We start from the raw sequence: 24,868 nt of genomic DNA on the forward strand, positions 1-24,868 counted from the left end.
AGGAAAGCAGCATGTGGAGAGGGGGATTTGGAGTCAGAGAACCAGGCTTAAGTGCCACCTCTGCCCTTCCTAGCAGTGTGATCCTGAGAAACATATTAAAGCTCTCTGAGCTTTGTTTTTTTTCAGTCTATAATGCTTCAAAGGATAGTTATAAGAATTAAGGGAGCAAATACATAGGGAATGCCTGGCATATGTTTCTGGCTTCACTGAGGGTTGGATAAGTATCCCTTCTTGTTATTGATGTTATTTTCATCATTATCCAGTGGTATGAATGGCATATACAACACCCCAAAGTATTAAGGTGACACACCAAAATGTCATTAATCCATCTTTTGTCACTACTAGAAATCAGTTTAGTACTCTGAAAAGTTGTTTTGAAAATTCTATTATAACTATTCATCCTGACTTGAACATGGCCTAGATATTAAATTATATTATTAAATTATTTTTAATTATCTTAAATGTAATATTGCTGTGGTTATGAAAGAAAATGTCTTTATTCTTAGAAGATGTATGCTGTCTGAAACTTACTTCAAAAGTTTCAGTGAATAATAATTTATATACATACATATAAGATATACTTATTAACTTACAAAATAATTATATAATTATTTAATAAAACTTATTAAACTATGTTATAAAACATTTTTAGAAAAATGTTATATATAATTAACTATTTCTATAAAATTATTTTATCTATATAGTACACCTATTCACATATATACACATACACATATATACATATACATAGAAAGCAAATGTGGCAAAATGTTAACAAATGTTTTCATCTAGATGAAGTGTAAATGGGTGCTCATCGTACTATTTTTTCTTCTTTCAACTTCTGTGTATGTTTCGAAATTTTCATAATTAAAAAATCGGGAAAAAAGAGACAGACTCAGAAAGCAATATTATAAAGCAATTCAAAAACAGTTTAGAAAGCCCACAATAAAAAAATTAATTAAAACAAGCAACATGAAACTAGATGGACATATATTTTTTTAATGTTAGAAAAGATGTTTCCTACCAATTCTCACGAAAGCAGGCATTTATCTTTCAGGATAACTTAAAGATCTGTGAACTTCTAGGGGAGGTAACTATAAAATCTCTTTTCTCTTCTACCCAAATTTTACTTGTCTTTACTCTAGCAAACTGGAATGTGAGTTAGTATAAGGACTTTTCTGTAGCTTGAATACACAATAGTAAAAATAAATCTGAACATTACCTTGAGTCCTCACAGAGGTCAAGAACTTTGGGGACAGGGACTCCAGCATTCGCAAGGGCTTTCATTATCCTGCCAGAACAAAGAAAAATGAGAGACACTGCTGAATGAGATGACTGGATTTTCTTGAAATTATTATTATTTTTTGTTTTTGTTTTTGTTTTTTTTTTTTGTGATACGCGGGCCTCTCACTGTTGTGGCCTCTCCCGTTGCGGAGCACAGGCTCCGGATGCGCAGGCTCAGCGGCCATGGCTCACGGGCCCAGCCGCTCCGCGGTATGTGGGATCTTCCCGGACCGGGGCACGAACCCGTGTCCCCTGCATCGGCAGGTGGACTCTCAACCACTGCGCCACCAGGGAAGCCCTGAAATTATTTTTTGATTTAAAAATTTTACATGCAGAAATTAAAATGGAACGCTAAAACTTAAAAATTTCAATTGACCCAAGAAGGCAAAAAGGCAAGGAGAACAAAAGACAAATGGGACAAAGATCAAACAGCAATTATAGACCTGACTCAAACATACTGATAATTACACTAAATTTAATAGAGTAAACATTCCAATTAAAAGACAGAAGTTGTCCTACTGGGTTCAAAAGCAAGACTTAATATACTGTCTATAAGGGACATGATTTAAATATAAAAACATAGATAAAAATAAATAAATAAAATAAAGTATGAAAGGATGGAAAGGGAAGTTCCATACAATTGGTAAGCATAAGAAAGCTGGTATAGCTATATCAATATTAGAAAAAGAGACCTTAAGGCAAAGAGGACTACCAGAGATAAAAAGAGACATTTCAAAATAATACAAGAGTTAATTCACCAGGAAGATATTACAATCATAAATGTGTATGTGCCTTAAACAACAAGGTCCTACTATATAGCACAGGGAACTGTATTCAATATCCTGTGATAAACCATTATGGAAAAGAATATGAAAAAGAATATATATATAAAAAAATACAGCATAAAAAAGAATATATATATTTATAACTGAGTCACTTTGCTGTATAGCAGAAATTAAAACACAACATTAAATCAACTATACTTCAAATTACAAAAGTAAATAAAAGATGTGTATGTGCCTAATAAAAGAGCTTCAAAAATACCTAAAGTAAAAATTATCAGAATGAAAGATAGAAACGGACAAACTCACAATCATAGCTGAGACTGTAAAATGCCTTTATCAGTAACTGACTTGATCAAAACTACACTAACTAGAAAAAGTCAGTAAGACACAGATCTGAACAACACTACCAGCCAGCTTGACCTGATGGACATTTCTATAACACTCACACAGACACTGCAGGATACACATTCTTTTAGAGTGTACACAGTATATTCACCAAGATATATCACATACTCGTACATAAAATAAGTCCTAATAAATTTCCAAGTATCAAAATCTTTTTTAAAAAATAAATTTATTTATTTATTATTTTTGGCTGCATTGGGTCTTCATTGCTGCGTGCGGCTTTCTCTAGTTGCGGCGAGTGGGGGCTACTCTTCGTCACGGTGTGCGGGCTTCTCATTGCGGTGGCTTCTCTTGTTGCAGAGCTCGGGCTCTGGGTGCACGGGCTCAGTAGTGTGGCTCACGGGGTCTAGGAGCGCAGGCTCAGTTGTTGTGGTGCATGGGCTTAGCTGCTCCGTGGCATGTGGGATCGTCCCAGACCAGGGCTTAAACCCGTGTCTCCTGCATTAGGCAGGTGGATTCTTAACCACTGCACCACCAGGGAAGCCCCAAGTATCAAAATCTTACAGAGTATTTCTAAGACCTCAATAGAATTAAACAAGAACTTGTTACTATATGATAGCTAGAAAAAGCCCAAATATTTGGAAGTTAAATAACACACTTCCATGTAAGCCATGGGTCAAAGAAGAAATCACAAGGGACATTAGAAAGTATTTCAAACCATAATAATAATAATAAAAACACATGTCAAAATTTGTGGGATGCATATGTGCTTACAAAGTAACATAACTTTGAAAGCTCATATTAGAAAAGGAAGATGTTAAATCAATGGCATAAGGTTACACCTAAGAAGGTAAAAATACACCCACAGTAAGAAGATGGAAAGAAATAAAGCTCAGAGCAGAACTAAATGAAATAGAAAATAAACAACAGAAAAATTAACAAAACGAAACATTTGTTCTTTTAAATTATCAACACAATGATAAATCCCTAGGTAGACTGATGAAAGAAAGAGAGAGAAAATACTATCAATCCACAGCAGGAATGGTAAAGATGGGAAATCACTACAGATCCTACATACATTAAAAGGACAGTAAGGGAGGACTTCCCTGGTGGTGCAGTGGTTAAGAATCCGCCTGCCAATGCAGGGGACATGGGTTCAAGCCCTGGTCCGGGAAGATCCCACATGCCGCGGAGCAACTAAGCCCGTGCACCACAACTACTGAGCCTCTGCTCTAGAGCCCGAGAGCCACAACTATTGAGCCTGTGTGCCACAACTACTGAAGCCTGCACACCCAGAGCCCATGCTCTGCAACAAGAGAAGCCACTGCAATAAGAAGCATGCGCACCGCAACGAAGAGTATCCCCCGCTCACCGCAACTAGAGAAAGCCCACGCACAACGAAGACCCAACACAGCCAGAAATAAATTAAAAAAAAACAGACAGTAAGGGAATATTTTGAACAATAAATTCAACTGTTAACATGAAATGGACATATATAACTTTATATATTTTATAATATAATTTTATATATTTTAATAAATGTACAAATTCCTTGCAAATTACAATTTACCAAAACTAAGGCAAGACGAAATAAAATACCTGAATAACCCAATATCTATTACATCAAACCCATAATCCAAAAACTTTTCCTAAAAAACCTCCAGGCCCGATGTGTTTACTGATAAATTCTATGAAACATTAAGGAAGGAATCTTTTTAAATAGAAAAATAATGAGTCAGTCTTATCACCAATAACTGGCTCCTGCTTTGGGCTGCCTTTTGTCCTTTCCCCTTTTCATGTTCTGATAGTAATACCTAGACATTCCTTTGGGAAACAGCTCTCCTCCACTGTAGATTCACATGGTTTGGGTGAGAGTGACTCAATCCTGATTCCAGGGTTGAGCACAAGACCCAGATTTGGCCAATCTGAATAATGCATCCTCCTGACCACAGAGATTGGTTCAGGAAAAAAGCTGTGACCCACACCAGGCCAACAAGTCAATCTCAGGAGATATGCTGGAACGTTCACTGTAGTTATCAAGGAGAGAAGTGTTGAGAGATGGACAGAGAGAATGAATGGGTCCTGGTGACATTATTTGGGCCTCTGGATCCAGCCACACCTGAAAGGTTTAGATAATGAAGCCAATACATTTTACCACTTCTCCTCCTTTCTTTTTTTTGAATGCTTAAGTCAGGCTAGGTGGGTTTCTGTCACTTACAACTTGTACTAACAAACTACCCAAACATGACCAGGGTAAACATTTTGGTGTGTTCCTTTCCAATATTTTTGTTTCAATGTACAAGTCTTTACAAAAAACATAGTTAAGACATATATAGTTTGTATCTGTTTTTGCTACATTAAAATTTTATTTTCTGCAGAGTCCCCTGGTGGTCCAGTGGTTAAGACTCGGCACTTTCACTGCCATGGCCTGGGTTCAGTCCCTGGTCGGAGAACTAAGATCCCCCAAGGCACAATGGGCGGCCAAAAAGGAAAAAAGTTTTATTCTACACATTTTAATTTTATTATAGGCATCCTTTTATTGGCTGCAATAATAGCATAATCATTAAGACTGGGGTATGGGATCCTACCAGCCCTGGGTGTGAAGCCAGACTCCATCACTCACATACTAGACGTGTGTCACCAGGCATGCTGCTTAACTTCTTTAAGCTTCACTGTCCTCATCTATAAAATGGAGATCGTAATAGGACCAGATCAGGGAGTCATGAGAACGGTTTGAATTAACAATATATTCAAAGCACTTATTTAGTGCCCGACACATACTAAACACTCAGTAAATGTTAGCTGTTACTATTATTGTTATTGTTCCAACAAGCAGAAATACCAAGGTTTGCACAATCATTACTCAGTTATTGTACCTGTAGGTTTCCAATTTTTTTTATTATAAACTACACTGCAGTGAGCATATTAATGCATAAAGCTTTTCTCCCTATTTAGAATTATTTTTTTAAAGAGAGATCCCCTATTGGAATTATTAGGTATAAAAGTATGACTACCCTGAGGTTTTTATAAATTATGTTATACTGTTTTCCCAGTTTTCCAAATTTGATTTGGCATTTTATAAGCAGATACCGTACACATTTCATCTTCAAATGCACATTTTATTCCTTTACTAAAACAGAAATTCTGTGCATTCTTGGATTTTTCGATGTCTTTCTAACACTCCAGAATTCCTCAGTACGCTAGGAAGTTGGTGAGAGTTCACAAGCAGGAGGCACAGAGACAGTGGGAGTTTTGCATTTCAGGGTTTCTCTTCTACAAGCACACACTCACTATCACACGGGCACATTTATGAATGCTCACAAATAGCTACAGGTTTCTCCCTGTAGGCTTCATAAACGAACCCTGAAGGCTTCATAAATGTCAGTCATCAGTCCCTGTAACACTTAGAGAAGTCAGATTCAAGGAACCAAAAAGTCAGAGGGGAGACAGTAAATGGTGAGAAAGAAGAGGCCAGGAGCCGCAATCACATTTTCCTTCTACTCTCTGCAACTTTCCTTCTGCAGAACATGATAGGCTGGAAGGAAGGCAGAAGAGGAAGAGAAAGCCGTTCAGGAGAGGAAGCCCCACTCTGGAGTCCAGTCATCGCATTGCCACTCACTGTCCAAGAGTCTGGAGCTAGTGTTTTTCAACCTACTACGTTTAAATTTTCCTATTCACAAAGCAAAAGATTTTATTTTGGATGGGTTGTAATACATTTATCATTTTAAACATTTTATTATGAAAAATATCAAACATACATAAAAGTAGAGGGATTCATATAAGGAACCCCAGGTTTCAATAACTATCAACTCACAACCATGCCTCCTTGGGCTATGACCGCACTTAACAGAGGCTCAAAAAAAGTCTAGCCTCCTAGAGGTTTAGGTAGAGAAAAGAGAAAACAAGCTCCTGAATAAAATTAGGTGACATGTTCTTCTCAGAAATAATTTTGGAGAGTCACACTTGTAATTTTAAATGTCTCAAGGCACTTTAATGGAGTGCTGATTGGCCAGCTCAGGGGCTGGGCTGCGGAGGCTGGGGATGGCAAGCACGCCCCCAGCTCTGAGAATTTACCTGAACTCCCTCTCTACTGCATGCGCCGACGGGAGCAGTGTCCCTGGCGGTTTCTTCCTCAGAACCAGCTGATGTTTAGCCAGCCTGATGTAGTAGGTGGGATTTGACTGCCCGTGATCAAACTGAAGGAGTTCCAATGGGCCTGCAAGTTTGAAAGCAAGGAAAACTCAAACCAGCTCTGGAGGACAAATGTGGACAGACATTCTTTCTTTCTAATGAGTACTGCATATGGATGCGGAGCGCCCTGATTTGGAATGATCTGTAAGGAAAGCAGCTCCTCCCGGGGTACCAGACGTGACTGCGTCCCAGGCATACCCCCCACCTCCAGCTCGAGTCCAGAACATCACACTATGGTGTGGCAAAGGCCACTGGATTTACACCGTGACAATTTTCACTTTGTGCAGGTGTCCAATTTTGTCCTTCTTGCCAACTCCTGCTCCGTAAAGAAAAGTCTTTTAGTTCTGTTTGTAAAACACAAGCACAGTCATGGAAACCCATCTTGCTAAATGGAATGCTTTAAGCCGAGGATGAAAAGTGCCCTCACTTGAAAAGTGTGCCCCTCACCCCATACTTGGCCACACCACGCCTGACAATGACGTGACAGCTGAAAGGAGCTATGCAGAGGCCTGCAGCTCGAGCCAAAGCTGCTTTCAGGAGATGCGTTTCCCACCCCAGCAGGCTAAACTCTGAGGCTCCCTTGCAGAAACAGCCTAATTAACCCTAGTCTTCACAATGAGATGAACTCTACACACAGATTCGCAGGAAATGGGAGTTTGCCTGACTTAGCTGGTCTCATCAGAAAGGGTCCCTCAGCTTTGCAGAGGCTCTAAGAACAATCCCATCACTGGAAAAAAATCCTTATGAGAAGCTGCATACAAAGAGTACTTTCAAATGGTACAGATGAACCGGTTTGCAGGGCAGAAATAGAGACACAGATGTAGAGAACAAACGTATGGACACCAAGGGGGGAAAGTGGCGGGGGTGGTGGGGGTGGTGGGATGAATTGGGAGATTGGGATGGACATATATACACAAATATGTATAAAATGGATGACTAATAAGAACCTGCTGTATAAAAAAATAAATTAAATTAAAAAAAAGTACTTTCAAGGATCAAACTTTATCACCAGGTAGAAATTTCTTCAAAAGTTCATGCAACTATACTTTAATAAAATAAATTTAAAAAGAAAAAGGTCATGAGGCACCTGTTTTTCTGAGGGTGGAATGTGAAGAAGGAGCTAGAGGTTCCTTTGAAGAGATAGAGACGGCTTGTCACATTGTAAATTCGTGCAACTTTTAAGTCACCTTCACAAAACAGGCTGTCATCTCAAAACTATTAGAAACACTCAAACACCCCTGGGCACATACTGCAAGTTCCTGTCCTCCGGGACAGCCCTTTGCAGGCGGCTGCTGCCACACCACACTCTCACATGGAACAAGGGCCAAGTACACTTTGGGGATCCGTAAAAAAGGAAGTCAGTGCTTTTTCCCAAGTAAAACAGAGCAGCACCCGGGTCCACTGGGCTCACTGAGCCCACTGGCTATTTGCTTCACCACATGGCGTCTTTGTCTCCAGCATATTCCACTAAGGACTGAAAGTGAGAGCCAGACTGAAAGCCTAGCCTTTACCAAAATGCAGAAGCTTAACTACCTGTGGCTTGGGTCCCCAGTAAGCCTTTGAGGTGCTTCTCCAAGGAGTCCTTGGGAATTTCCATCGTCTTTCTCACAGGGCGAGTGTTTGGAACAGCCATTCTCAACGGAAAACCCAGAAGAGTTTCCAGTTCCTTTACTGCAGTCTCTGGGTCATGAACCTGGTTTCACAGAGAATACTGAACATGGACACCCAGTCAACCCTGCCCCACCCTCCTGCCTGTTCTCTGAGAGGGTACTTTCTTAGAGGGAAATATAGAAGAAGTCAGTTCTCTGAGCAAGGACTTTGCAGCCAGGGGAGTCAGCTCATGAGAAAGCCTCAGAATGAGTTTCCTCCTCCCATTTAATTCCTAACCACATTAAACTTTCTTATCTGCTGGGAAGAGTGCCGGTTAAGAGTGAATGATACTCCCTTGTGCCAGGAGGGCAGAATATTGTGTGTAGTGTCCACTCTGTCCCTACGGGCCCGTCAGCTAATAACGAAAACCCAAACGCAGAAAGCTGGACAGAGACCCCAGCCACCAACGTGGCTTCTCCTGCTTCAAAGCATTGGGATGGCCCGTGTGTCTGGTAGCTGCTGGGTCCCCACCCAGAGCAGCATCACCAGGCCAGCAGAGCTGTCACCCGAAATGTCTTAAGCCTGCCATTCACCTCCCTGTGTAACTCTTTTCTCATTCTGCCTTCTTACTTCCTATTGAAAATACAAGTGGCTAGTCACCTAGATTTCATAATCAATAAAAAATAAAAAGACTATGGCAGCATGGGTGAAAACCACCAGAGGCAACTGCCATTTTGAGTGTAAGAGGACTGCGTAGAGATGCTTACACTAGTGCCTGGGGCACAACAGGGGTTCAAAAAACAGTGACCTTTACCTTAATGGTGTGAATACCAAGGCTGGCAGCTGCTTTTAGATTCGGTCCAAGATCATCCAGAAAGATGGACTCAGAAGGCTGCCGGCCTAGCCGCTCCAAGCACAGCTTGTACATCCTGGCGTCTGGCTTGCAGACACCTTCCAGGCAGGATTCCACAACCTGAGAGGGAGGGACAGGAAGGAGAGATGAATGTCCCTAAAAGTGGTGTTCCCACGTACACCCAGTATATTTTCTGAAAAGCAGAGCAGAAGGCAGGCAGTGGAGATTTGTTATAACAAGTAACTTAAGAGTGTCATGATATAAAATGATGTTGCTTTTTTAAGAGGAGTGATTTGGAAATACTGGGTTACAACCTAAGGGAAGACTCAGAAAACCAAAGTTCTGGTTCAGACACAGTGAGTGACCTTGCGCAAACAGCGAAGGCACTATGGGCTTCAGGTTCATCGTCAGGAAACTGGGAACACTAACAGCCATCTTACCTATCTTTTTTTTTTTTTTTTTTTTTTTCTTTGCAGTACGTGGGCCTCTTACTGTTGTGGCCTCTCCCGTTGCGGAGCATAGGCTCCGGACGCGCAGGCTCAGCGGCCATGGCTCACGGGCCCAGCCACTCCGCGGCATGTGGGATCTTCCCGGATCGGGGCACGACCCCGTGTCCCCTGCATCGGCAGGCGGACTCTCAACCACTGCACCACCAGGGAAGCCCCATCTTACCTATCTTAACGGTAGCTGGGAAACTTAGTGAACTTCAGTGTACTCCGAAATGACATAGCACTTTGCTAATGTTAGGTATTGTGAATGCACAGAAAAGCTGCACGTTTCAGTTTTAGGGAAAGTATTTCACCGTTTTCTCAGAAAGAAGGCACTGTTTACTGTTATAAAAGAAACATGACTTTAATGTCCATATTTCAGAAGTTAAAAAACAAACAGCTGTACTCAGCCTAGACAGATAAATCCCACAGGAGGGCTAACACCAAAGAGATCGTCAGTGGCAAAGACATGGTTCCCTTTCATGCAAAGAGCCTCCTGTATCCTGACAGCCTTGCTTCAACCTGTATCTGATCCAGAACTGGTGGGGTGCTGCTGAGGGTTCAGGAGAACCCTGAAACAGCTGTCTCAGTGTCAGGCTACCTCTGACCCAGCAACCCCAAGTCCTCTGACACTGTCCCCATGGCTTGATCTCCTGTGAGCAGGCCTAAAATGTCCATAGAGGCCTGTAACCAATACCCTCTGGTCTGCCCAAAGAATAGAACTAACTCCCTCAGTCACTCCTGAATTGACCCTCGCTCTCCAAGACCAAGGACAAACCTGAGGGCCCCTCCCTCTCCTCCAAACTCCCATTGTTCAAGGTTAGAGAAGAACTGCCTTTTCAGACAAATAAATGTTCTGAATAAGTTACTGACTCTTCCTGGTCTCCTAAGGACCTGAATGAGCTAAAAGAAGACAAAGAAGCTCCTTCTAAAGAAAATGTCAACAGTGGGTAGCAGAGAAGCCAGGTGTTTCAGACACCAATAAAGGCATCATGCGACAGGAAAGCAGCACAGCTGTACCAGCCGAGACAAGAGGAGAGGGGGAGCAAACCCTGGGGGTCAGGGCCAAGTCTGCCAAGCAGACACCTCCTCTCATAGGTGAGTACATTTGCAGAAGTGAAAAAATTCCTGAGATTTAAACTGGATAAGGTCCCTGGACTTCTTGTGTTCTATTTTGCCAGATGAAAAATTTCTGGGGTTGTGTTTCACAACAATGTGAATATACCTAAAATTACTGTCCTGTATAATTAAAAATGTCTAGGATGGTAAATCTTCTTTTTTTCATTGTACTACATTAGCATTTTTTATTTACTTTTTTTAAAAAATAAATTTATTTATTTATTTATTTTTGGCTGTGTTGGGTCTTCGTTGCTGCACACGGGCGTTCTCTAGTTGCGGTGAGCAGGGGCTACTCTTCATTGTGGTGCACGGGCTTCTCACTGCAGTGGCTTCTCTTGTTGTGGAGCACGGGCTCTAGGTACGCAGGCTTCAGTAGTTGTGGTGCGCAGGCTCAGTAGTGTGGCTCACGGGCTCTAGAGCGCAGGCTCAGTAGTTGTGGCACACGGGCTTAGTTGCTCCGTGGCATGTGGGATCTGCCTGGACCAGAGCTCAAACCTGTGTGCCCCGCACTGGCAGGCAGATTCTTAACCACTGCGCCACCAGGGAAACCCCTAGGATGGTAAATCTTACATCATGTGTTCTTTACAAAAAGAAATAATAATAATGTAAAAGTTTTTACTTAAAGAACAAAGTAGATGAGGACTTCCCTGGTGGTCCAGTGGTTAAGAATCTGCCTCTCAATGCAGGGGACATGGGTTTGATTCCTGGTCGGGGAACTAAGATCCCACATGCCACGGGGCAACTAAGCCTGTGCGCCACAACTAGAGAGCCCGCGTGTGGCAGCTACTGAGCCCGTGCTCTCTGGAGTCCACGTGCCACAACTAGAGAGAAGCCCGTGTGCCACAATTAAGACCCAACACAGCCAAAAATAAAACACAAAAAAAGACATTACCGATTGCTTACACCTGGACACAAGCAAAATTTCAGATATAAAACATCCATACTAAAAAAAAAAAAAACAAAACCAAAAACAAAGTAGATGAACAAAATTCAAAAGCCACATACACGTCAGAAGAAACAGATTTCTGTGACATTGAAAAGTTCAGGAACAGCCTCCAGGGATGATGGGGATCACAGGAATGGTTCCATTAGCTTTACTTCTACCAAAATAATTTTTTTCCTTATAGCTTTAGAGAACAAAAATGTAAACCCTTGCTCTTGAGGAAACAGATTTTCAAAACTCCAGGTTTCCTGCAGACATAGAATATGAAAATGGATCTGAAGAGCACACGCCAGAGAGCCTGTGAAGCCTGAATAAACAAGTCCATTGTTTTAAAGAAGCTCACAAGTCCCTACATAGTTGAAGGGCCCAATACGAGCCTGGCCAACTGATTTTGTCCAGATGAAGATATATCCCCATAGCCACACTGGAGGGAAGGAATTTCTGAAAATAATTACAACGTATTGCATACTTACCTATCTGCCAGGCACTCTGTAAAGTGCTTTGCATGCATTATACTCTGGGATCCACACAGCTACCCTCAACAAAGAAAATTCCTACTGCTGAACTACAGGTGAAGAAACCGAGGTTCAGAGAATCAAAGCTACTGCTGCTTATAGCAAGCTGCAAGACAGGATTCAAATCCGGCTGAGGTCCCTGAGCACCAGAAGGGGAGGATGCTTGGAGGAGGGCTGTGCTGTGGACAAGCGGGGAAACCAACAATTAAAGTGGGCAAGGAGCCAGGCAGCTGTGCAGAGGGAAAAGAACTCTATCTCTGACTGGCTTTGTACAGGAGGAATGAGGAGGTGGGAGGTGAAAAGAGCATTAGGTTGGGTCGTTCATTTCCCATATTTGTGCTCTGAATTTTCTGCCTGTCAATCCAACTAGATTTTACGTTCTAAAATAGCACTATCCAATAGGACTTTCTACAATGATGGAAATGCTATACTGTCCTGTCCGACACAGTAGCCACTAGCCACATGTAGCAACTGACAACCTGAAATATGGCAAATGCATGTTCCAGAGGGCAGGGCTTGTGTCCGTCACACTGAACACAGTATCCCCTCATGCCTAGCCAGTGCCCGGCACACAGTCACTGCTTAATGAGAACGTGTTTTCCAACTGAATGAAGTTTAGGCAAGTCAATAATTCAGTAATTCATATCTGTCCCAGGATAACGATGTACTTTCTCTTAGGGAAATGGGAAGTCTTTCACAGAAGTAACCTCCTGGCACAGAAGACCATCTCCTGACTCAGAATCTTCTCAGGTACTTTCATAGTCTAGCCCTTCATGTGCTGTCCCATACGGTAGCCACTAGCCATATGTGATTATTTACATTTAAGTTGAAATGAAATAGAATTCCTCAGGGCCACTAGCCACATTTCAAGTGTTTAACAGCCGTATGTGACTAGTAGCAACCATACTGGACATTTCCCTTACTGCAGTGGGTTTGTTTGCACAGCACTGGTCTAAGGATTAATGCCATAGAAATAGAGGGCAATGGGGTTGGTCTTTGAAGAGAAAAGGTCAAAGGGCCCGTTAAGAGGTGAGGGCTGACAAAAGTGCATGTGTTATCTGATGACTAAGGTTCAACTCCAGAATGAAAGGGAGTCTTGAAAGCTGAGGTTTCAATCAGTTATCAAAGCCCATAAATGACTGACCTTGCTGAGAGCTCAGTGATATTTTACAAGTCTTGCTTCCCACCTGTTATATTTAGTCCTAACTGAGTCAAGTGTGTGAATAAAAAACCCATTTACTCCAGACCTACTGAGAGGCAGCACTAATCCTGCATCCTGCAGCAAGGGCACAGACTTGATTCGGATTATTCCGGATCACTTACCACATCAAACTGTTTCCGGTCCAGGGGCAGAAAGCTCTTCCCATTGGGAAGATAAAAATTATTGCTCAAGACTGCAGTCTGAAGGCCTTTAGCCCGAATCTGAGTTATGGCCTCAGTCATCACTGGGAACGGCTTTGCCACTCGCTCACTGGTCAGCAGAGAGAAAAAGGAGTTCAGGGGCACGGAGGTCTTTGACTAAGAATGGGGGAGGGGAGAGGAGAACCAGCCATCATTAAGAGTAAGAACAGCTTGTCACTGACACAGAAAAACACATATTCCTGGCTTCCTACCACTACCTGGTGTAGGACCCCGGGCCTTTGGCTTGCTGCCAAAAGGAATTCCCTCCCTCAGCCCTTGTGCAGAACTTTGTATATAAGGTTGTAAAAAGTGGCTTAGAATTAGAGTTACAGTGGTTAGGGAATGGAGCTATTTATATCAGTATTCCAGTTAAATGAGTTCTTTATTTCACTCACTCATTGTCAATTTTAAAAAGATTCAGAAGACCCTAAGAGGTACATTAAATTCTATAAGTGTATTAAGCAGATGTAACTTAATTTTTAATGATCCAGAGACATTTGATGATTCTGCATTGCCTCAACTTCACCATTACGAACTGAGTGTCAGTTTCTGATCAATTTTTGTGTTTTTAAATTCAACCTCTGTGGGTTTTGAAAACTCTTATTTTATCATGTTTCAAAATCTGCAAGGCCAAGTCTGCTATTCTGATACACACGCACATTTTACAACAGCTTTATTGAAATACAATTCACATACCACCCAACTGACCCATTTAAGCTGTAAAATTCAACGCTTTTTAATATCTTCACAAAGTTGTGCAACTATCAACACAATCCGTTTTAGAACATTTTCGTCACCCTGAAAAGAAATCCCATACCCATTAGCAGTCGTTACCCATTCCCCCCCCACACCCCAATACTCCCAGTCCTAGAAAATAACTCTATTTTCTGTTTCTATAGATTTCCCTGTTCTAGACATTTCAAATAAGTGGACTCATACAATATGTGGTCTTTTGGGTTGGCTTCTTTCTGTCACTTAGCAGAATGTTTTCTATACATATATTTAAATATTTATTCATTTATTTAAAATTGAGGTAAAAACACATAACATCAAATTTACTATTTTAACCACTTTGGGTGATATTAAGTACATTGACTGTTATGTAACCAAAACCACCATCTATCCACAGAACTTTATTATATCTTAAATTATATTGTAGCAGGGTTATTGTGAACGTACATGAGTTAATACAAATAAAGAGCTTAGAATGCAGAGCCTTTCCAGAGAAAGGCTCAATGTTATTACTGCATTAAACAAGCTTTCTGATCAAAGCCATTATACAACTCCAGCTTCAGATGAGCAGTAACTGATGGAGAGGCTTAGTACGTAATATTTTTACTTTTTCATTCGTGTAGTTAAAATTGAGCACCTGCGGATGGAAGAAATAGCTTAAAATCTTATAACAGGTTATTAGGTTTTCCCTTCTTTATTTTTAGTTTAACCAACTTAATGGATAACTGTTGCATCCACTATTCTAGGCAAAAAGGATATGGAAATTCAAGTATGTTTATCACTCACAATTTCAGAGCAAAGTCTCCCAAATTCTTGTAGGAAATCCTCTGTTGTTATCTCTGCTCTCATAAATTTCATCCAGGGCCCATTTACGCCACCTGAGATCAAGGCCTTCAATATAGTTCCGGAAGGGATATGATTCTGTACCTCCCATTCTACCGGAAGTAAAACATATGGTAAGTGAAACAGTAATATATGGACAAACAGCTGGGGTTTGGGGAGCAGGGGAAGTACCATACAAGTTCCTGTGGCATCACTGTGGTGCCTAGTGGGTTCCATTGGGAATTCAGACAAATTCAGGAAATGGAAAATCTCAGCTTGGACCTCCAAAGGAACAGCAATAATAATCTGTGTAACTGAGGGGACACTGGTGCCAAGCGTCAGGTCCGTACCACCACCTTGAGATGACTCTGGACACTGCAGTACGAATTTTCTTCCCTGGTCTCTCATTGGCTGGTTCATATGTATTAGGTCACTCACACAGTCCTGGCACATGGTAAGGAAGTGCATTAGGGAATAAAGCAGATTCTGACAGCACTCCAAGACAAGGCCTTCATTTTGTAAACCGTAGTAATCCTTCAGAGCAGTGTAGCTGGCACACTGAAACATTCACCTGTGGGGGCGCTGTCTTTGAGAAATAAAGAACAAAATTCTGTCCATAAAGAGCTAAGGCAGTGGATGGATTATTATTGTGTATACTGGGAACACTGGGATAGGGGTTACTTTTTCTTGTACAAGGGTGTTTTCTCTTTGTATAATATACCTGCTATGGTGCAAAAATGTATACAGCATTCATAATTATATCTAAGATATATCAATAATATACATTAGCACATATCTTTTGTTTAATGCAGTACCTGTGCATTGAAAATATTTCAGACAATGTAGAAAGGTATAAAAAAGAAAGTTAAATGACAAAGCAATCCCATTCTTCAGAAATCACCAATATGACCAATTCAGTATGTCTTTTGAGAACAACAGGACTTTTAAAACTGAATCCAAATAATAATAATAATACATCTTTAATTTTAGAACTAAAGTTAGAGCATTTTTTAGGATCTTAGAGCTGGCAAGCATGCAAGGAAAGGGGCACTCTCGTATGCTGTTGATGGGGGTGTAAACAAATACAACCTCTATGGAGTGCAACATTTTAAATACACATTTACATTTGATGTAGTAATTCTGCTTCCAGGAATTTCTCCCACAGATATATTTATAAAAGTAAGCAAAGATTATGTACACAGCTGTTGTGCAGAACTGCTCACAATAAAAACTAGAAACTTACATGCATGTTACTAAAGGGCTTGTTAAATCAACCATGGTACATCCATATGATGGAATACCTCATAGATGTTAAAATGTATAAACTAGGCCAAGGGTTGGCAAATTATGGCCTGGGGGCCAAATCTGTCTCCCATCTGTTTTTGTAAATAAAGTTTTATTGGAGCACAACCACACCTACTTGTTTACTAGTGTCTATGGCTGTTGCTGGCTCCAATAGTAAAGTCATACAGAGACTGTGTGGCTCGTGAAGCCCATCTAGTGCCCTTGACAGAAATAGTTTGCTAATCCCTTAACTAGACCTATGCCTACTGATGTGGAAAATTTGGCAAGATATTCTACTGGGTCAGAAAAAAGGAAAGGTACATAACAGTGTGTACAGTATGACCCAATCTATGTAGACACAGTTTACACACACACACACACACACACACACACACTCATGTATATATAGGCAATTTTTGGAAGGATAAACAAACTTTTCACAATGATAACCAATGAAGCCTAGGACTGGCCAGAGAGGGGTGGAGGTGACAGTAAGAAATTTGTCTATTTTTTTAGGTGCACTTTTATTTAGTTATTTATTTTTTATTGGGGTAAGTTGTTTTACAATGTTGTGTTAGTTTCTACTATACAGCAAAGTGAAGGAAGAGTTCCCAGTTTTTACTATACAGCAAAGTGAAGGAGAGTTCCCTGTGCTATACAGCATATCTTTGTATTTTTAAAAATATCCTTTCAGCACCAACTATTTAATAATGAGGTTGGCATAACTGAGTTTCTGTATAGAAAAAATTTAATTAAATCCGTTTCTCACCATTACAAAAATGAATTCCCAACAGACTAAATACCCAAATCAGAAAAAAAAAACCCTCTAAAAGTTAGAAAACAATATGCAACGTCTTTATGAACGTGAAGAAAGAAACGACTTCCTTAGCCTAGTCTCATAACATGCAAGCCATAAAGAAAAACACAGATGATTTTGATGACATCAAAAGTGAAAATTTTGGCATGGCAAAAACATTATAAATATAAAATAAAAACACAAGTCAATAATAACAACAACCACAAGACTTACTAAGTGCTCCGAAGATTCCAGGCACTGCTGAATAACATACCATTTAAAAGTATGAGCAGGATTTGAAAAGGCAGAGGAGGCAGGGAAGGGTAGCTCTGATCAGAGAGAACAGAACTTGCAAAGGCACAGGAGTATAAATACATTTGACAAGTTTAAAGAGCATCAGGTAGTCCAAGGTAGCTGAAATGTGGGCATACATAGGAAATGGTGTGACAAGAGGACATGAGCGCTGGTTGTGAGAGGCCCTGGAACCAGGTAAAGCTTCTGGTTTTAATCTAAGTGAAAAAATGCAGGCACTCAAGGATTTGAAGCAAGAGAGGGAAGGGATAAGATGTGTGTTTCAGAAGGGCAGCTCCAGGCATTGTGTGCAAAACCCAGAAGGCCAGAGGTAGAGTTAGGAGTTAGGAGGCTGATGTGCCAGTGCAGGCGGGAGAATTTAGGAATCTAATTTGTGTAGAGGCAGTGGCAGTGGGAAGGAGTGAATAGGTTCTCAAGATGTTCTGGAGAAAGCTGAGAAAATTCCTGCCAAGTAATCTTTATGTTCTCTGTAAAAGGAGACTTGGCCATCTTCCAAGTATGAAGGTTTGGTCTGGGGAAGTATGATGGCTCTGGGCAGAGTTTGGAACAGCCCTGTAATGAATGCAAGAGGAATATGAGTGGAGGAATAGAGAGGCTGAGGGCTCAACTGCAGCTGGAGCTAAAAAAAAAAAAAAGGAGCTCACCTAACCAGTTAGCAGAGCTGGATAATTTTGCAACCAGGGGCACAGAAAACCTGAAGTTGGGTTGATTTAGCATAGAAAACTGCCCAGTCAGCAACCACAGTAAGTGAAAAGAACAGGGACAGCTGTTTGGTCCTTTTTCCTTCCTGCTGGTTGGGAATGGGATGTGATGGCAGAAAGTGAGGCAGCCAAGCCTGACCCACATGGTGAAAGTAGAAATGAAGTGCACTCATAGCACAGCAACACAATGAAAAGAGCCCAGGGCGCTGCCATCACAGAGCAACACACTGGCCCAGACACATACCTGGACTTTCATGTGCAAAAGAAATTAACTTCAGTCTTGGTGCAGTCACTGTTTTGTTAGGTTTTCTAACACTTCACGCCAAACAAATCACACTTAAGTCAGTTGAACTGAGCGGGTAAAAAGGTAATACCAGGAGGGGCTGAAAAAGGAAGGATCAGAGCCTAGAGGCTTGATCTTGTAGTAGCAAAAGCAGGTTTAGAAGGGAGGTTGGTGGAAAAGGAAAGGCTATGATCAAAGCGGGGACGGGGTGGGGGTGGCGGGGCGGGCAGAGAGGATGTCAGGATTCAGAAGTAGTTCTCAGGGAAAGGTAGTTAAATTCCACCAATAACATTAACAACAATAGCAGCTCATCGTTTATTGAGAATTTCAGATGAGCCAAGCACTCACCCTGCTAATCAAGTGCCCTCCATGAATAATCTCACTTAACCCTCCTCCAACCCCAAAGAGGTAGGTACTATCATCAGCCGTAATTTAATGATGAGGAAACTAAGACTCAGAGCAGTTAAATAATTTGCCCAAGATACTCAGCCACTAACTGTTGCTTGGAATTTGATGAAGAGCAAGTATAGCTCCCACTGGGACACACTGCCATCTCCCCTCACCACCCTCCTTTCCCCCACCCCTACCCACCACAGTCTCCAAAGGTGAAGTAGAATGAAGAGCTCACCTGCAGCCACTCTCCCTGGAGAAGGAATGAGAACTCCGCCCATGTCAAAAATCACTGCTCTGTAGGTGCCGCCTCCAGAATGTGTCCATCGCCAGGCTCCCTGGTGCCTGCCCTGGCCATGTTTCCCGAAGACCGCCCTCCAAGCCCGCTGAAGCTGCGCAGACTGCAAAAGCCGCCTTAGGCACATGTTGGGGCCGAGGCTGCGGAGAAGGCACAGGACATAGTTTGCCGTCACTGCCTCCAAGCAGACCTCCACCCTGGTGCTCAGGGTGGCACCTGCACACCTCCTCTGACCTCCAACCAGCGCTTCAGACACCGCCCGAGAGGAACGCAGGATCTCCGCCCTCCCTGACCACTCCTTGCCTAAGTTCCTTGGCTCAGGAAAGGGCTCCACCGTTCTCCCAGCCGCCCAAGCTGGAAAACTGGATTCACCCCGACTTCCCTCAGTCCTCCAGCTAGACACCTCTGCTCCGGGTGCTGTGCGCGGCCCATCCTTCCTCCCGAAGCTCTCCATCTACCTCTCTCCACTCTCACTGCGTGATCTCAACCACGGACCTTTGCAACGGCCCCTTAACTGGTCCCCCTGCCTCTTCTCAAACCTCATTCTTTCTTCACACTTCAACCAGTTATCATTCAAGATTGCAAATTTGATCATATCCTAACCCCATTTAAAACCTCCAGTGGCCCCCCACTGTCCTCAAGATAAACTCTCAGTTCCTTAACCTGCCTGAAAAGGCCCTCTGAGTTCTGCCTCTCCCCTTTCAGCCGCAGCTCTCCCTCGTATTTCACCTTAACCTGGGTGATCGGGACACTCAGGTCCACGGCAGCTTCCTCAAACACGTGATGCTTTCCTCCTGCTTCCAGGCCTTCGGGTATGGTGTTTCCTTGGCCTGAATGCTCCCTTCCATCTGTTACGTGGCTAACTGCAAATTGTCCTTTAGGCTGTAGTTTACCTGTCACTTCCTTCATGAAACCTCTTCTGGCTACCAGAAGAGACCAATGAGCAGGATGCCCTGTACCCACCTCCTCCTAGCGCTCGCGATGCCACCACACCATCACCCCTCCTACAGAGCAGGGCGATGTCCTTCTGATTGTTCTCCATTGCCTCTTTTCTAAACTTACTTTCCAAAAGATCGGGAAAAAAACCAAAATACACATAACAGGTACACGTGTATATAGATATTTAAACATGTATAGACATAAATCAAATGTGGCAAAATGTTAGTAATTAATCAGTCTTGGTGAAGGGTACACGATGAAGGGTATATGAGAGATCACTGTACTATGCTTCAATTTTTCTGTAAGTCTGAAATAAAAACCTGGGAAAAAAACAAAATAATTAAACCAAATTCTATTTGCAGTCAGTTCCACTTGAAAATCTTAAAGCTTCTCATGCGATGTCTATGGTTAAAAAGCTTACTAAGAAGAAAGTTAGAGCAAAACAGGTTGGTAAGACAGCCTGCCTGTTCATGGGAGTCACTTCAGTGCCACCATAAGGACTAAATAAACTCTGTAAGATCCTAAAGAAAGGATTAATTTTTAAAATTTATTTATTTATTTATTTGGCTGCGCTGCATGTGGGATCTTCGTTGTGACATGCAGAAATTTTAGCGCCGGCATGCGGGATCTAGTTCCCTGACCAGGGATCCAACACGGCCCCCTGTATTGGGAGCGCCAAGTCTTAACCACTGGACCACCAGGGAAGTCCCTAAAGAAAGGATTCTTTTTCTTTTTTTCTTAGAAGTATTCGCGACGCCATTCTTTATTAAGGTATCAAATAACTGTATCTGGCCAGACAGCCACCTAAAGAAAGGATTTTTAAGAAGCAAATGTTCAAGATAATATAATGTGCTTCTTACGTAATTGGAAATTTGCTGGATTGGGGCACGAATGCTGAAATGAAAAATGTAAAGACTGATTTGCATTTTGGGTTTTACCTACGCCATGGCCAAAGTTAGTGGAGGAAGGAGAAATTTATTTATAGGCTCCTGAAAGTGTCAACACATTCTCTGTGAGGGCTTAACAGAGATGAAATCTGTCTCTGGACCTAAAGGGCTGACTTTCATCCTCATTGAGGACACTGTCCTCCTCATAATTCTGCTAATGGATAAGTGGGCAACGCTCCCACGACTACCTTGCTTCTTCCTTCCAACTAGAGATGATAGTTCTGTTCTAGCCACTTCCCAATGCTCTCTTTGGAGCAGGTTATCGCTGTGATTTCTCATACCTCCTGGTACCTCCGTGGTACATGCCCACTGACTGGAATGTCTTCACCTGTTTATCTGATGGTAAATTTACACTCTTTTTTATATTACAGCCTCAGCTTTACCTCCTCTAGAGAGGCTAGTCTTTCTTTTTCCTGGAAGATTCTGAAACTACTTTTTTTTTTTCACTCTCATTGTTTCTTCTCCATACCTTCACTAGGGCACTTACCCCATCACACAGTTCCTGTTTTCAACTCTATGTGCTCCTCTACTTATCAGCTCCTTAAGGAAAGGCCTATCTTACTTCATCTTTGTATATCCATCCCCTAGGACCTAGCATGGTGTCTAGACACATAACACATGCTCAGTAGAAACATGAGTTGGAAGGATGAATAAACTGGATGATTCAGAAAATAGGGGATAACCTCGCTTGGTGGCACAGTGGTTAAGAATCCGCCTGCCAATGCAGGGGACACGGGTTCAGCCCTGATCCGGGAAGATCCCACACGGCACAGAGCAACTAAGCCTGTGTGCCACAACTACTTAGCCTGCACTCTAGAGCCTGAGAGCCACAACTACTGAGTCCACGTACCACAACTACTGAAGCCCACGTGCCTAGAGCCCATGCTCCGCAAGAAGAGAAGCCACTGCAATGAGAAGCCCGTGCCCCACAAAGAAGAGTAGCCCCCGCTCGCCGCAACTAGAGAAAGCCCGTGCGCAGCAAGGAAGACCCAATGCAGCCAAAAATAAATAAATAAAATTTAAAGATTGAAAAAAAAAAGAAAATAGGGGAACATAGGGGGCAGGCATAGTGATTGGCAGCCACAAAGAAGTGTAACAAGCCCAATTTTCCCATCTCTAGAGAATAATTCTAGTTCTCTGCAACTGGCATTTTCCTCCTCTACCGTAAAGAATATGTCTTCTCTCTCAGAATGAGATCAGTATGACGATGCAGATTTGCTACCTAAATTATGCTTTCATAAATATGCACACGTAGTGTATGTTTCCACATATTAAAGAGATAGTTTAGTAGAGATTGAGTGTTGGCTCTGCAATCAGATTGCCTGGGTTCAAAGTCTAGCTCTGCCACTTGCTAAGTGTGAGATCCTGAGCAAGTGGCTCTCTCTGAGCCTCAGGTTCCTCTTCCGTTAAAATGGAACAATTATACTACCTGTCTCATGAAGTTGCTGTTACGATTACATAAGATAATGTATGTAAAGCACTCAAGCTAGTACCTGGCACACCATTAAATGTTATCTACTACTGTAATATACTATTAAAAAGTTCACATAAGGGACTTCCCTGGAGGTCCAGTGGTTAAGACTCCACACTTCCACTGTAGGGGGCACGGGTTTGATCCCTGGTTGGGGAACTATGATCCCACATGCCAAGTGGCGTGGCCAAAGAAATTTTTAAATAATAAGAATTTTTAAAAACTTCATGAGGTCTCATATATTATATGCATATAGCAGGTGCAAATGGCATATGCAGTTTCACAAAAATCAGACGGTCAGTGGGGGCAATTTTGGCTCCAACGGGACGTTTGGGAATGTCTGGAGACATTTTTGGTAGTCACCCCTTGGGACATGCTACTGGTATCTAGTGGGTCAGGGCAGGGATACTGCTAAATATCCTATAATGCATAGGACATACACACACTCCAAAGAAATATCGAGTCCAATAATGTTAATAGTGCAGAGGTTGAGAAACACTGATATAAATAGTGTATACTGAAACTAATTCATAGGGTGCAGTCACAAGCTATAAATATCATTTGGTCACATTATATGCATATACAGTCCACACACCTACACGTCAACGACGTGCTGTAACACACCTTACATGTAATGGTAGCATATACCTAGAACAGCGTTCTGTCACATATGTGCCATATATGTATTGACTGTGGCTCTCCATGTCTACATGCTAAAGGCAGTCTGAGGTACTGGAAAGAATGCTGTCTCTCAGAAAAACTGGTGTAAATAGAGCCACAGGCTCTACTCATTTCATCATCACAGCTGTATAGGGATATTATCCCAATTTTACGCAAAATCTAACTCAAGGTCACAAAACAGGTGAACAGGGTCTACTCAATAATAACAGGAACTGCGTGTTCATCTCATTCACCCCCAGATGTATCTCTAGCTCTGGGCGCTTAACCAGTCCACCGCCCTACCTTAAAAGAATCAGAAACCCTGCAATCGAATCCCGACTCCCGATGGGTCCTCAGAGAAGCGTATTCACCTCTCTGAGCCTCAGCGCACCTGTCTGTAAAGGGTGGCTGACACAAAGCAACCCTGCCTACAGCTAGAGCGAGAGATCAAACAGGACAAAAAGAGGCTAGAGCTCTCTGCAGGGCGCGGGTTCCACGGACCATTCGGAGACCTCGCGGAGCCAAAGACCCCTCGCCGTCAGATGGGCTGGGATGAGGGCGAGGTCTCTCAGATAAGCTAACTCGGGTCTGGTCGCACACCCACCGATTCCCCTACTCGGGGCCCAGCTTCCGGTATCCCAGTGACGTGCCACCTCCACGAACTCTTTGAGATTCCGTCTCTCAGGGCGCAGGAGCACCTCCCCGCAGACACGCCAGTCACGTGCCTGCCTCCGCACCCAATCAGAGGGCGCGCTGATTCGAGCATGCGTAACCTCGCGGGTCAGGGACGGCGGCCGGGAGGCGGAAGCGGAGGGTGTTGTGGCTCCGAGGGTGGCACGCGGACCCGCTGCTGTTGAGGCGGTTGCGGCGTAGCTGAGGCGCGGCGGCGGCGCTGCCCGCCCCAGGCCGCTCGGCCTCAAGGCTCGTCTCCCAGCCTCGCCTGAGCCCGCCGGGGCTCGCGCCGACCAGCGCCTGCCCTATGAGTGTGTCACTGGTTGTCATCCGCCTGGAGCTCGCAGAACACTCGCCGGTCCCCGCCGGCTTCGGCTTCAGCGCCGCTGGTGAGTCCGCGGCCTTGCCGCCTCCCCCGTAGCCCGCGCCTGGGCCCCGGGGGCTCGTCCTCCAAGAGTCCGGGTCCGAGGAAGGGCCGTGACGAGGGCTTTCGCCTCAAGAGGAAGCCGAGAGGTGGTTGGGATCCCTCTCATTTCCTCCATCCTTAAGAGGTCTTCCCAGATGTCACCTCTGGGAAGCCTTTCCCGGTCCCTCCTTCCTGGTGCCTCCTCATCGGGACTCTGTTTATATTTGGCGCGTCGCCCTCTCCGCCCTGGGTTGGGGCCGAGTTGTGCGAGTTGGTTTCCTCTACGTTTTGTGAAGGCAAAGACGGAATCCCCAGCTCGCTGACGGCCCCTGGTTTAATTAAATCGTTCCTCTTTGAAAGACTATTTAAGCGCCCTGTAGCAAGAGTTATACTTGTAATTAAAACGTGTACACTTCTGGTGTCCGAGCACTGTGCTAAACACTTCGTGTGCACTGTTTCTAATTATCTTCATATAACTCTATTAGTTAGATGGGTGTATGACCCTTTTACAGAACTGCGAAGCTGAAGCCCAGGGATTAAGTGACTTGCCCACGATCATCTGTCAGTGGCAAAATGGGTATTCTACCTCGGAGAGCTGGACTTGAGAGTCTGAGCTCTTCATTCCCAGCCACACAGCCACC

General features: G+C 43.0%; 2 protein-coding genes across 2 annotated transcripts in view; one reads left to right on the forward strand and one right to left on the reverse strand.

The window, feature by feature from the left end:
* Positions 1-19,266, reverse strand: part of ACAD10 (acyl-CoA dehydrogenase family member 10) — a 45,343-nt gene extending 26,077 nt beyond the window's left edge. Inside the window, exons 1-7 of the mRNA XM_065889751.1 lie at positions 19,073-19,266; positions 15,033-15,181; positions 13,437-13,631; positions 9,010-9,168; positions 8,139-8,298; positions 6,489-6,630; positions 1,223-1,291 (exon numbers count right to left, since the gene is read on the reverse strand). Of these exons, the coding sequence (XP_065745823.1) occupies positions 1,223-1,291; positions 6,489-6,630; positions 8,139-8,298; positions 9,010-9,168; positions 13,437-13,631; positions 15,033-15,181; positions 19,073-19,259 (1,061 nt within the window). The 5' untranslated portion in view covers positions 19,260-19,266. The remainder of the gene's footprint in view (positions 1-1,222; positions 1,292-6,488; positions 6,631-8,138; positions 8,299-9,009; positions 9,169-13,436; positions 13,632-15,032; positions 15,182-19,072) is intronic.
* A 4,727-nt stretch (positions 19,267-23,993) lies between these two features.
* The window catches only part of BRAP (BRCA1 associated protein), a 36,474-nt gene continuing 35,599 nt past the window's right edge, over positions 23,994-24,868 (forward strand). The window contains exon 1 of the mRNA XM_065889839.1: positions 23,994-24,210. Within this exon, the coding sequence (XP_065745911.1) occupies positions 24,129-24,210 (82 nt within the window). The 5' untranslated portion in view covers positions 23,994-24,128. The remainder of the gene's footprint in view (positions 24,211-24,868) is intronic.

The sequence above is a fragment of the Phocoena phocoena genome, chromosome 13 (assembly GCF_963924675.1).
Source record: "Phocoena phocoena chromosome 13, mPhoPho1.1, whole genome shotgun sequence".
Lineage (NCBI taxonomy): Eukaryota > Metazoa > Chordata > Mammalia > Artiodactyla > Phocoenidae > Phocoena > Phocoena phocoena.